Here is a 13,079-nt window from a genome sequence, read left to right on the forward strand (position 1 = left end):
CAAAAAACCGTGTCATCGTTCAGTGTTATAAAAATCCACTGATATTTAGTGAATTATGTGTTTTGTTTGCTGTTTGGATGCTTTGAGGAACTTACACAATGAGTTGAGTGTAGAGTCGACTCATTGAGTGAGTCGGTTCACGAATCGAGTGCAAATTCAAATCAATGATTCAAAACATTTTTAACAAGCATTGGCTGCATATGCTCTGACCCCATGTACACACAGCCGAGGGGAAAATCAGAGACGACACACAGCTCACCTTTAATACTGGATTATACTTAAGAACATGTGTTTGTGACTGAAAACTGAGGAATAACGCATTAAACGAGTCACAGAATGTACATGGGACTTTGAGGGATCTCTTATTATTGAGTGTTTTCTACAACCGATTGATAAATCCTGAATCACTGGACTGGACTGGAGCAGAAAGCTACACGCAAACACATCGGAAGCCTTGATAAGAGACTTAACGAATTGCATAAAATTAATTGTGGGGTTGGATGACGTTGTCAAGGCAGCCGCACTAACTGTAAAACACTGTGGGAAACTGAATGTACAGAGGCCCTAGTCTTAGCTACTGATGCATTGTATCTAGTCCTAGCTAGTGACAAAGTGGATCTGTTTTAAAGGAGACATGGATGGATGGATGGATGTTACACCCCTTTCCTCAGGTTAACACAGTTGCTTGGGCTCTTAATAAAATGTCTCTGATATGCTTTTGTCAAAGCACCACAAGGATCAAACAACACAGCACTTTCCTTTCAATGGCTAAACAGCCTTGTTCCTCTAAAGGAGAGTTTATTCACCAGAGAGTTCAATAGTCAGGCACAAGGAGCATTTCTTTCTCCATATTTCACAATTTTTGTGCTCTTCTGAAACTACAAAAACTGATTGAGTTGCATTATTTTACAGTCTTTGGGTTGGTAGGCACTCCATATCCCTAAAAGAATACACTAATACACTCAAAAGTGATTGTTTTTCATAATGTAACTTAAATTATCTAATGCTATCCAGCTTTGCAGGATACAGCTGGGTTGTTCCTTGTTTGGGAAACTGGGAATATGTGTCTACTCACTGAGAGTGTAAATTACTCTTAACTACTGCATTGTTTTTGTTTAGTTTCAGCATAACTAATAGTTAAGCAACCATAAATTACTCTCCAAGTTTTAATAATAACTCCTGAATCTAGAACTGATTTTATTTTGACTTGGACAATGCAGTTACAGCAAGGTTACATTGCAAGGCAAATATTTTGCCCTGAAAACATATTTTTAGTGGATAGTTTTAGGTATATGTATCCAGATGCTACAGCCAGAGAGCCAGGAGCTCTTTGAAGTTGTTTAAGGAAACTTCAACCTTGTGCTGTATGATTCTTTGGCAGCTGGGGGTTGCAGGTTGTAGTCCAGTGTTGATATGAGTCTTGAAGCCTGTCTAGTACAAAAGCGTTTGTGTTGGTGAAGGCCTTGTGTGGGTTATATATCGGCCTTTTCACACTGTGATCGATGATGGATATTCTCTGTGGTCTTCAATTATTAATCCTGCTTGCTTTTTGAGAGAAACCCAAAAGCAGAGGTAGGTTTGAAAACAGATAAGGTGCACTCCTACAAAATTCTGAATACATGCTCTCCACCAAGAATTTACTTTGGAACTAATGAACTAGATGTGTATGTGCAAAACACGCAAGCAGTAATTCTAATGTCGTGAACCTAAGGAAATAACCGCATGAGTGGCTGAAAGGTAAGTGGAAACAGAGGTGGTGGCTAATCTCATACTCATAGATGGGTAATTTTTTTTAAATAAATACATTTAAGGGTTTAACCAGTGACTGGAGGGAGACTTTATGTGGATAGTTTTTTAAGCTTTTGGTGTTTTTTTTTTTTACTTTTACCTCTAGGTTTTTGGATACCTGCATACTCTGGGGCTCCAATTTTAGTTTCTCAGACATTTCAAGACAGAATACCAGCAAAATTTTAGCCTAAGAGAACCACGGACATGGACCTGCCACAGAATGAAGGGAGGCCAGCACATGTAAGAGCAGAGTACCCTATAATTTTGACTGTCAACTAATTGGTTTTGACAGTGGCAACAATATTATTGCTTCCATTCCCTGTGTACAAGATGTCAAAGCGTTCTGCCCTGGTTTCACTGCTTAAGTATAATGCCTTTAAATCCCAGTCTTTAAAGAAAATGTGAACTTTCATCAACTCCATTATCTGCCTGCACTTACAAGGTTTGGATCAGGAATGGCTCCCATTGAGAAAGGAAACAAGTTTGCGTAGGGTTGTATTTCCTTGACTCCATCTCTGTCTGTTCCATTCAGCTGCCTCCCTCGGATTGTTGCAGACTGGAGTTTAGTGGTTCAGGCAGGATTACCCTGAGGGAATCACAAGTGTCTACAAGCAGAAGTGGAAACTAGAACTCAATACTGAATTTGCATAACAGGCGATGATAAATATCACTGACCTGGACGAAGGCCAGAGGATTGGAAACACTGGGAAATACAATTTACACTGACTTTCTGTGGTAAGACATGAATTCTGTATCATTCGTCGATAAAGGCTGTCATGAGTATTCGGTTTAAAGGAACAATAAGCAAGATTTGATATTTTTGCTCATGGACTTCTTCTACAGTTGAAGAGGGTAATTCACTATTATGTGCAGTTACTCTCCTCCAGAAGTTACATAGTGCGATTGCTGCAGTGCTGAGCCCAGAGTAGCAATGACAGCGGCTCTTTCCTCACTATTACAGGACCATGAACATCACAATGACTTTGAAGCTGTAATTTTATGTTAAAAATACTACCTAGTGATCCTTTAATATCAACTTCTCAATGAATCAGCAATGGTACGGTGGCAGTTTACATTAGTTAAAATGTTCTTATTGGTCCTTTCTGTTATATAGTCTTTAGATTTCTTCCCCCCAGAATATAGTTTATATATACACTATATGCAGTATATATATATATATATATATATATATATATATATATATATATATATATGCATGCTTTTGGAACCATTGCTCTATGTTTTTAAAGTGTATTTATTAATCATTATTAATTCATTATTGTTCACATTGTATCTCTCAAAAATTCATGTAGTTTTGCATTAACTTACTTTAAAAATTTACTTTAAAAGACAACATATTTGCTTCTCATGCATTTTTTTTCTTTTCTGGAGAGTCAAGGTTTTATTTCAATAGCGCCAGTGAAGTCATATGCACAAAAGAGTGACAAATTAAAGGAAGATTTTGATTAAATGTTAAGAAACATAAAAAGTGCATATATGTCCAGGGAGTTGTTGTAAACCAGATAAAAATAATATTCTTCCATGGCAAGAGGTAAAAGATATTTGAAAAATTTTTAGATCTGGGGCATGGATGACAGGAGCTGTAGTTACAAAGACTGCTAGATGTAGTTGGAAATTTTGGTGAAAAATGCACATTCAATGAGCGTGATGCTCGGGCCTCAGTGAGATATGAGTCAGATAATAATGCTGTGTTACATAAGACTATTGCTTGTTTTATGTTCTGATAAAGAAGGTTATAGCTTGCATTGTTCCTTCTGTAACTGAGAATGGCAGTGCAGGACTGTGTCAGCAAAAAACAGGAAATCCACAACAACAACAACAACATAGAGAGGGAAAGAAGTAGAGTATAAACCCCTTGTTAAGAAGACTCATTTAAGAATGAGGTATAAAAACTATAGGCAAATGGCTGCCAGATCTTGGAGTCCTTGGTTCAGTCATTTTCTTGGTTTACTGTCTGTGTTCGCTGTGTTCTCCCTGAGTCTGATGAGATTCCTTCGGTGCAGTTTCATTCCACAGCTCAAATAGACATGATGAAAACATGTTACAGTGTATGTCTAAATGGGTGAGTTTGTGAAACTGTCCAAGGTGAGAGTGGAGTGACTGTGTGAAATTATTCAAAGATGTGAGTGTTTGTGAGGGACAAATAACCCAATGATTCTGGGTAGGCTCCAGACCCACCACGACTGTGATCAGGATGACAGAGTTATGAATGAATGAATGAATGAAAAGCCATAGGCATTGGATCTACAAATATGTGGAAAAAATAACAAGTCCTACACCATAATCTCAAGAGAAGACAAGTGAATACAAATGTGAGCATCAATAGAATGCGAACTGAATGCTTGATCCTTTGCTGTTAGAGAATTTGAAGACTGTTGTGGATATGGTTTGCATTCAGAAAGAATTTGGTCTCTAACTTGATAGAGTTGGAAGGGTCACAGATAATCAGTACAAACCTGATTGAACCCCTTTATTTGATGATGAAACCTTCTATCATACAATGCTATGAGTGGGATGCCCCCATCCACAGGGAACAAGTGGTCACTGCATTGTTTATTTGCTTTGATAATGTTGGGGGGAGGGGGTTTGGGGCTGTGAAGGAATGGCGCCCCCTCCGGGGTGTATTCCCTAATAATTCTGGATATGCTCTGGACCCACCGCAACCCTGAACTGAATAAGCGCTTACAGATAATGAATAAATGTTTGGGGGGGGGGGGGGGGCGCTGTTGAGCTCACTATGGATAAGGGTGTGTTGAGTTTGAGCTCCTGCCGAGTTGTTTATTTAGTATTCCCAGATACTAGAGACATTACGGTGGTGATTAAGTTGCCATTACAGAAACTTGGATACCCTCAAGGCTGAAAATGTTGTAACTCATATCCTACAGTATACCACTTGCAGCCGCCAGATCTTAAACAAATAAGAGGGTGTATTTACTGATGTTTCAGTGCTAATTAGTTTAAATGTCTCAATTTATTGTTTTAGTCAAAATTTTGCAACATTCCAAAATCTTGGTTTGTTTTTGTCTATATTTTGATTTGGCCTTAAAAAAAAAAAAAAAAAAAAAAAAAAAAAAAAAAAAAAACACATAACACATGACTTTTCCCCTTAATTTATTTTCCATTTGGTAGCAACACCTCTAGCGTAGACATTCTTTTTTGTCGTATTGGTGACACAAATCATCACTGGACTGTTCTCTTCATTGTCGTTATCAACATGCATTCAGCACGAAAGACTAATGCAATAAAAGAATTCTGGTGCAGTCCAGTTCACCAAGGTTTTTGTTCAATTTTATTTAAATTTTTACGAATTACAGAAGTCACTCATGTGAAATAGTGGCTGCTCATCTTGCCCACACCCAATCAAGTGAATTTTCTTCCTCTGCTGTGTTCGTGCTTAGAGAGAGAGGGAGAGAGAGAGAGAACAGAGTGTCATAAATCTGACTCACCACACAATGAACAGAATGGAAAAAGGCTTCTTGCATTGTAATGTGTGATGAACGGGAAAAAAGCACATATCCTTGGATTTCATCTGAAAGATTGCTTTTCCAGTCATCAGCGTTATACAAAACCTCAGCCTTTGATGTTGTGTTCCATTAGCATTAGATGTTATGTTCTGTTAACATTCCATTAGTGCAAATGAAACATTGTGAAGAAAAGGTCTCCTCATCCTCTGTAATTTGCGCACTGAACACTGTGTGAAGTGCTGTGAGTCAGATTATACTACTTTGTTACATAAGACTGTTTTATGTCCTGATGAAGAAGGTTAAGGTTTGCGTGTGCTTTTGAAGCAGCGTGCTACATCGATACTGTTTTACTGTTGAAGGAAAACTTTTTTAAAACTAATCTTTATCTGCCGCATCTGGGCTAAGTAATAGAACTGAATTATAATTATTAGGATTTTTCAGTTCAATTTACCATTGTACTTAAGTAATTTACTGGGAAATCATTGGTGAAAATTAATTGAAATTGACATTTGTAACTTCTAATCAATATAAGCTTGTCAATTGATCATTTTTATTCTGTTATGTCCTCACTGTGTTTTCATATAAAAACCACGCTTTAAAACCACGCTACCAAGCTGTAGTCACGTGATTCTGCCCTTATCTGCCACATGGAAGTAACCTAAATGCTGAGGCCGACCGAGCAACACGAGCAGCTTGTACCAAAGAAAATCACACTGTGGCGGACGACACTGAACAAAAAGAAATCAAATGTAAACGCTGAGAAAAAACAGTTTCAGTGACCAAAGCACAAACACACCAAATATAAACAGTGCTCAGAAAACAAGAGAGAAACAAGCTCCCAGCAACATTAGAAAAAATACCCCAGCTTTAATATAGTACAAACCTCGTCACTGAGCTCTGAGGGTCAAAAAAAAAACAACCATAATTGTTCAGTAATCGTAATCATGGTAAAATGTAAAATTAATCGTGATGTTGATTTGTGCTCATATCGCCCAGCACTAATTGGTGCCATATTTATTTTAAAGTCAGCGGAAGGTTTTCTAAATCATTTAATGAATGAGTAAAACAGCCCCGAGGCTCTTTAAGTAGTCTTTTATTAACATACCTTTTTTTTTAACAGACTAGATCTCCAAGGTACCCGGACACAGTCCTTTCAGTGAGTAACTATTATTTGTATTCTGATCATGTATTCTGACCTGTTATCTCGTTTTCAGTTGTAAAATTTAACCCACTCTTTTTGTTTTCTGTCTGAGAGGCGGCGCAGCCATGCCATTTGGCTGTTTGACTTTTGGGGAGAAGAAGGAATACAACAGTCCTACTGATGTCACTGACAAATATGACCTGGGACAAGTGGTCAAATCGTAAGCATAATCAATCATGAGTCCAGTCAGCAATGCATACAATCCTACAATCTTTGATAAAAGGTTTAAAGGGTCCCTTGATTCAAGGCCTTTTATTTTATTTCTATTTTTATTTGTTAGGTTCTGAAATGGTTTGATGCATGAAGATTTCCCCTAGAAATCCCCTAGAATTTTAATTACACAATTAGACTTAAGATCATTATTGTCTCTTTAAAGGTACATTCATACACATAGAGAAGAAACATGTTAAAAAAGTTCTCTATTATATATATATATATATATATATATATATATATATATATATATATAGGCTGCACAGGTAAGTGTTGCAGTCACACAGTTCCAGGATCCTGGAGGTTGTAGGTTCAAGTCCTGCTCCAGGTGACTGTCTGTGAGGAGTGTGGTGTGTTCTCCCTGTGTCCGTGTGGGTTTCTTCCGGGTGACTGTCTGTGAGGAGTGTGGTTTGTTCTCTCTGTGTCTGCGTGGGTTTCCTCCGGGTGACTGTCTGTCTGTGAGGAGTGTGGTGTGTTCTCCCTGTGTCCATGTGGGTTTTCTCCGGGTGCTCCGGTTCCCTCCCACGGTTCAAAAAACATGTTGGTAGGTGGACTGGCGACTCAAAAATGTCCCTTGGTGTGAGTGAATGTGTGTGTGTGTGTGTGTGTATGTGTTTCACCCTGTGAAGGACTGGCACCCCCTCCAGGGTGTGTTCCTGCCTTGTGCCCACTGATTCTGAGTAGGCTCCAGACCCACCACAACCCTGAACTGGATAAGCAGTTACAGACAATGAATGAATGAATTAATGAATGAATCTTTTTCCTTTATGTCTCCTCATGAATTTAAGAGCTCAGTAAAGACACATGTTCCATTTCTCAACATTATCTTAACCCTCACCCCTGCCAGCCTGGATCCTAAAGATATTTAGAAGCATCTGGGTAGTCCCCTGAGGCATTAAACCTTGAGTTTTAGCATTAAACCAAAAGATGTAGCTGCACAGTTATTTTAATTTAAGTGCAGGCTCTTGGGTGTGTATTTGCTGTCTACAAACAGGGAGGAGTTTTGTGAGATCTTTCGGGCAAAAGACAGGAGCACGCAGAAGATGTACACCTGCAAGAAGTTCCTGAAGAAAGACGGGAGGAAAGTGCGCAAGGCTGCCAAGAACGAGATCCTCATCTTGAATATGTAAGAGAACTGGAAATGTTATAGCTTTTCAGCTGGAGCCACCACAATACAGCTGGCTCATTTCTAAATGATGATGTTGGGATTTTTTGGGGAGCAAACGCTGGCCGCTTTGTAAAGCGGGTTTCTGCTCTGTTTCCTGTCTGTCAGTCACACTCAGTCTCCTGCTCTCTTATCCTTGCAGGGTGAAGCATCATAACATCCTCCAGCTGGTCGATGTCTTTGAGACAAGAAAAGAGTACTTCCTCTTCCTGGAACTGTGAGTGTTTCTGAAGTGTGTGTGTGTGTGTGTGTATGTGAGAAAGAGAGGGAGAGAGGGAGACTGAATGACTAAATGAATAAGGGCAAGTGTTGCTGAGTGCTTATTAGTGTCAGTTTCATATAAAGAAACATTATTCGCTGTTAATAACTATGCGTTTAACAAAGCTCATATAAGCTGCTCTGCTTTCCCATTGGCTTTTTATTAACTTGGTCCTGTGTTACACATGACCTGCTATAACTCACCGAATCTGAGCAGTCAACTTAACGACAAGCACCATAAGCACAAATAGCCATCCACTGCATATTTTGTGCTGTTTTATCTGTATTTCTCACTCAATACTTTTCCAGTTTCAGAATGCTGTTGTGACACTTATTTGATGTGTGAAATATCAAGAAAGGCACAAATTTGTATTTATTCAGTTTTTGTTACAAATGAATGGTCGGAACAATAAGTCACAAGAAATAACCTAAATCATCATTAGTCGTGCTCTATCTTTGCTCTAATGAAAACAGTGACACTCACTCTTGATTTGGACTGCGCTGTAAATGAGCTCCTATTGTCATTTTGCTGTCCAATCTGGGAGGAGTACTGCCTTGCCAACAGAAAGCAAAAAAAAAAGTTGGCTAAAACAAATATCAGCTGGTAGAAATCTCATTTACAATAATGAGCAAATGTGTGCAAAAACCTGGACTCTATTAACCAAAAGGAGTATAAATGCAGTGGAGTACTTGAGCATTTCTGTAGATAGTCTGTCTGACATCAGTTCCAGGGGAGAACACTATGGTGCCCCCTGTTTGCTGCTGCTTCTGTTTTCCTGTGTCTGGTTTAGTGTTATTTTGTGTCTTTCCTGGTTTATTTGAAACTTTCACTTCAAATGTCTGCATGCTACTTGTTTGCTTCTACTGCTGTAACTCCATGCATGCCAAATTAAAGTGCTTCCTCCGCCACCTCTGGTCACCCCTGCTGGCTGGTTAACTGCCTGCTCTCGCCACTGCCATCTGCTTTGGACACCAACTAGCCCTTTATGGCGTCTAGGAGCGTCTGCTGTTGCTGTTTTCTGCCCTGCTTTCTGTTGGAGAATACCCGCTCCACTTTGGATGGCGATGGCAGGGGTGCCCACTGTCACTGCTCTGCGTCGACATGGGCAGAAAAAGCCCACATTCACCACTCCCACTCTGCCCACACTATGCCACACAAACACAAAGCAGCTGTTCACCACATTCACACTGCCGCTAGCTGCTGCTGTTTGCTCTGACTTTATTTTATTCTCTGTTGTTCTGCACTTGCTGCACTGAGTCTTTTGGTCCTAAAGTGCTACAGTATAGATATCATAAATAATAATAATACATATTATTTATTAATGCCTTCAGGACATTTTACAGTACAAGAATGGATAAAAACATCATTGTTGTTATGATTAGTAGTATTAATAGTAGTAGCCTGTAAAATGAATAGTTCAGAAATAGTTGTTTCAGTAAAAGAAATGAACATTGTGTGACTCAACCACGAGAAGTGGAACCTGTCAGATGATGTCATCACTCAGCCCCATTAGACTCATAGACCACCCTGAAAGAGTCTTTACAGCCTGGGCTTTAGAATGCAGTGCTTTTTGTGACTGTGCTACAGAATCAGATCAGATTAGTTTTTTTTCCTTCTCTCTCTGAGCCAGCATTTTCTGCTAGTTTCATCCCAATGAAGATTCAAAGTATTAAATCAGTGCCATCCCTTTAAATTTAAAGTCTTTTTTGAAACACCCATACTGTCCATGATTCGTGGTTTTGAAATGAAGCGCCTAGTATCTTTTTTCACTTTAATTACATTATTTTGTACATTTATACAGGGCGGACCTCTGGTGTTTAAACAAAATGCCACATTTTAGCAATGTTCCATTCACAGTCCAATTTACATTTTTTCCTTCATTAGGTTTGTTTTTTTATTCTTTATAAATGAGATTAGTAAATAATCTTAATCCAGCACAGAGTCCATAATCATTTTATATCAGGCTTATACTCATTATTATATCTCTCAGAGTTGTTGGTAATATTTGTATTAGTGTGTTTTCCAGAATAAAAGTCTCTGTGAATGTAAAATCTGTTTGAGGAGATTATAAATGAGATATATCCTGTACAGGACAGTAATCTGAGTGGTCCGATGGTGGACCAGCAGTGGTCTACACTCAGTGATGTGCCAGCCTTTTTATGCCAGTGAACTGGTATAAGCTCGCTGTCTGGGACATTACAAAGCTCTCTCATTAAATTCATAATATGAAGAATAAATGAAGTCACACAAAGCATGTTGATTTAGGCATGTTATGGCTGGTGTTTATTGCAGAGCCACAGGCCGAGAGGTGTTTGACTGGATCTTGGACCAGGGCTACTATTCGGAGCGTGACACTAGTAACGTGATCAGACAGGTGCTGGAGGCCGTGGCTTACCTCCACTCTCTGCGCATCGTTCACCGAAACCTGAAGGTAGATTCTGCTTGTACTGCCATCAAGTGGTTACAGATGGTATTGCGCCAGCAGTACAACAATAACTGCTATCTCTAGGAATTCAATTTGTCAGTGCTGGAGTATGTCTGATTTACTTGTAAATGTTATTCCTACCCCATGATCTTTCCTCTTGTTTTTGCATTATTGCTATAATTATTACTTTAGGGCCCTAAGGGCATTATATTTCCGTATGGGCAGGGCATAGAGATTTCTGTAGTCATATACTGCATGTACGAATTTTATATTTCAGCTGTATGTTGGACTAATTAATCTTCTCACATCTAGTTGGAAAACCTTGTGTACTACAATCGCCTGAAGCACTCGAAAATTGTCATCAGTGACTTTCACCTGGCCAGGCTGGAGAATGGTCTAATTAAAGAGCCATGTGGCACCCCAGAGTACCTTGGTAAATAAGTTAAACAATAGGAATTACACTTGTATTCTCACACGCATGGCTGGTAACTCATACAAGAGATTTGGTTTGTCTTCGGTTTCAGCTCCAGAGGTTGTGGGCAGACAGAGATACGGCCGACCGGTGGACTGCTGGGCAATCGGCGTGGTCATGTACATCCTGTGAGTGTGAATTAATTTCCTGTGTTTCTCGTTGATGACTAGGAGAGTGTTAGTTTGCGAGACCAATTTCTTTAATTGGTCAAAGCATGCTTTCTCATCAAGTCACTGTGTATATTTGCATTACTCTGGGTTTCATTCAGTATATTAATATTCATTTCTGTCCTTCCAGCCCAAAATAGATAGCTAGCTAGCTCACTTTACTGATCCCAGAGGGAGTGTCATGTTTTACAGCAGTGCAGTACAGAAAAAAACAAAAGCAAATACTCAATATAATTACGGATGTCTAAGTGATATAAGTAGAATGACACCCAGAAATCATGTATATGTTTCTGGATCATATGCATAAACGTCATGTAGATCTTCAAGGAGATCTGTCTTGGTGTTTGGTGTTTTATCAAGTCAACCTCAGCAGTCACTGGATGTGCACACAGCATGTTTGTCGGTCACACTCCATCTAAAGACTTCATTGTGAATGTGTGAGTATGTTTAACACATTTTGTCTTTGTCTCGTTCAGTCAAGTCATTTTTAGTGTATGTGCATATTTCTGTCTAGAACCAAAGCTTCATCAAAAGCCTTTTACTAGTTTAACCCCCTTTATGAAGCTCTCTGTTTTAATGTAACACAAATATAGTGAGAATGGTTTTATACTTTTTTTTACCAGACTGTCAGGAAACCCTCCGTTTTATGATGACGCAGATGACGATGATTACGACAGTCATGACAAGAATCTCTTCCGAAAAATTCTCTCTGGAGACTATGAGTTTGACTCTCCCTATTGGGATGACATCTCAGATTCCGGTGGGTGACACACAGCAGTATTTGGAGGAAAATGCACACTTCACACACTTTACTCCAGCTGCTTGTCAAAGTGACTTTGTAATCAAAGTGGAAACTCTGCAAAAGCAGAAACGTGTTCACCCGGTGCTGTCACAGTGCAGTGAAGTCAGGTTTTCTGTGTTTCAGCTAAAAGCCTTGTTGCATCTTTAATGGAAGTAGACCAAGATCAAAGACTGACTGCTCAGGAGGCTATCAACCACGAGTGGTAGATTCTCTTTTTCATACACCTCAGACATGATATTTTATTCTTGCTCTTGCAGTAAAGTGGCCCTTTAGAGATGTAATTATACCACTGTTGTATCATATTTGTCTTTTTTATGCATCCATTTTTAGGATATCTGGAAACGCTGCTTCAGACAAGAACATCAAAGATGGTGTCTGTGCCCAGATTGAAAAGAACTTTGCCAAAGCTAAATGGAAGGTGAGATTACAGTCTTTATTTATACCTTGAAGCATCATTTCTCATTTAATGTTTGTCCACCTAATCAGCCCATTACAAACTCTTTATGATTTGAGTAGGATTGTTAAAGCAGGAAAGCACTGAAATTTACAGGTCTATACAGGTCTATAGAAGCAGTTCCTACTAATCTATTTGCATGCCACGTGTAAGAGTGAAAAAGTGGTAAGCTGAAGTGATTTAAAGGGACGTCTAATATTTGGGGGGAAACGCTGTTCTCTCTGGTTTGTTTACGTTCAGAAGCACCACGTCTTTTAAGGTGAAATGTTATGTTTGACTGTACTTTGTACATGGCTTAAATAATTAAAAACAGCAAAAATAAGCCAATATTACCCACTTATGAAGCTGCAATAGAGCAATATCCTCAACCTCAATTTGTGCTTTTCAACGTTTGGAGTTCTATCTGTTGTCTAAAAACTCCAGATGTCTCTGCTCTGCCATGAGCAGAGAAAGAGAGAGATAGCTAGCTGAGCATTCTTAGTTCATGATAGTTGGGGGTGGTGTAAGAGGCTACAAATTTTTCCTCACTCAGTGGTATATTGCAATTGTATTAAATTAAAAAAGCCATAAACAATTTGTTGGCTCAAAGACTTATTGAAGGGAATTGAGTCGTCTTTGAGTCTTCCGTATGGACGGTAGTAGTATAAT

At 39.0% G+C, this 13,079-nt stretch overlaps 1 protein-coding gene across 2 annotated transcripts in view; it reads left to right on the plus strand.

Moving 5' to 3' along the window:
* The window catches only part of camkva (CaM kinase-like vesicle-associated a), a 54,872-nt gene that overhangs the window by 37,305 nt on the left and 4,488 nt on the right, over positions 1-13,079 (plus strand). For both annotated transcript variants that reach the window (XM_066663131.1, XM_066663132.1), the window contains exons 2-11: positions 6,394-6,429; positions 6,529-6,634; positions 7,682-7,813; positions 7,995-8,069; positions 10,404-10,542; positions 10,849-10,969; positions 11,061-11,136; positions 11,799-11,935; positions 12,101-12,179; positions 12,308-12,395. In XM_066663131.1, coding sequence (XP_066519228.1) covers positions 6,540-6,634; positions 7,682-7,813; positions 7,995-8,069; positions 10,404-10,542; positions 10,849-10,969; positions 11,061-11,136; positions 11,799-11,935; positions 12,101-12,179; positions 12,308-12,395 — 942 coding nt within the window. In that variant the 5' untranslated portion in view covers positions 6,394-6,429; positions 6,529-6,539. The remainder of the gene's footprint in view (positions 1-6,393; positions 6,430-6,528; positions 6,635-7,681; positions 7,814-7,994; positions 8,070-10,403; positions 10,543-10,848; positions 10,970-11,060; positions 11,137-11,798; positions 11,936-12,100; positions 12,180-12,307; positions 12,396-13,079) is intronic.

The sequence above is a fragment of the Hoplias malabaricus genome, chromosome 3 (genome assembly GCF_029633855.1).
Source record: "Hoplias malabaricus isolate fHopMal1 chromosome 3, fHopMal1.hap1, whole genome shotgun sequence".
NCBI lineage: Eukaryota > Metazoa > Chordata > Actinopteri > Characiformes > Erythrinidae > Hoplias > Hoplias malabaricus.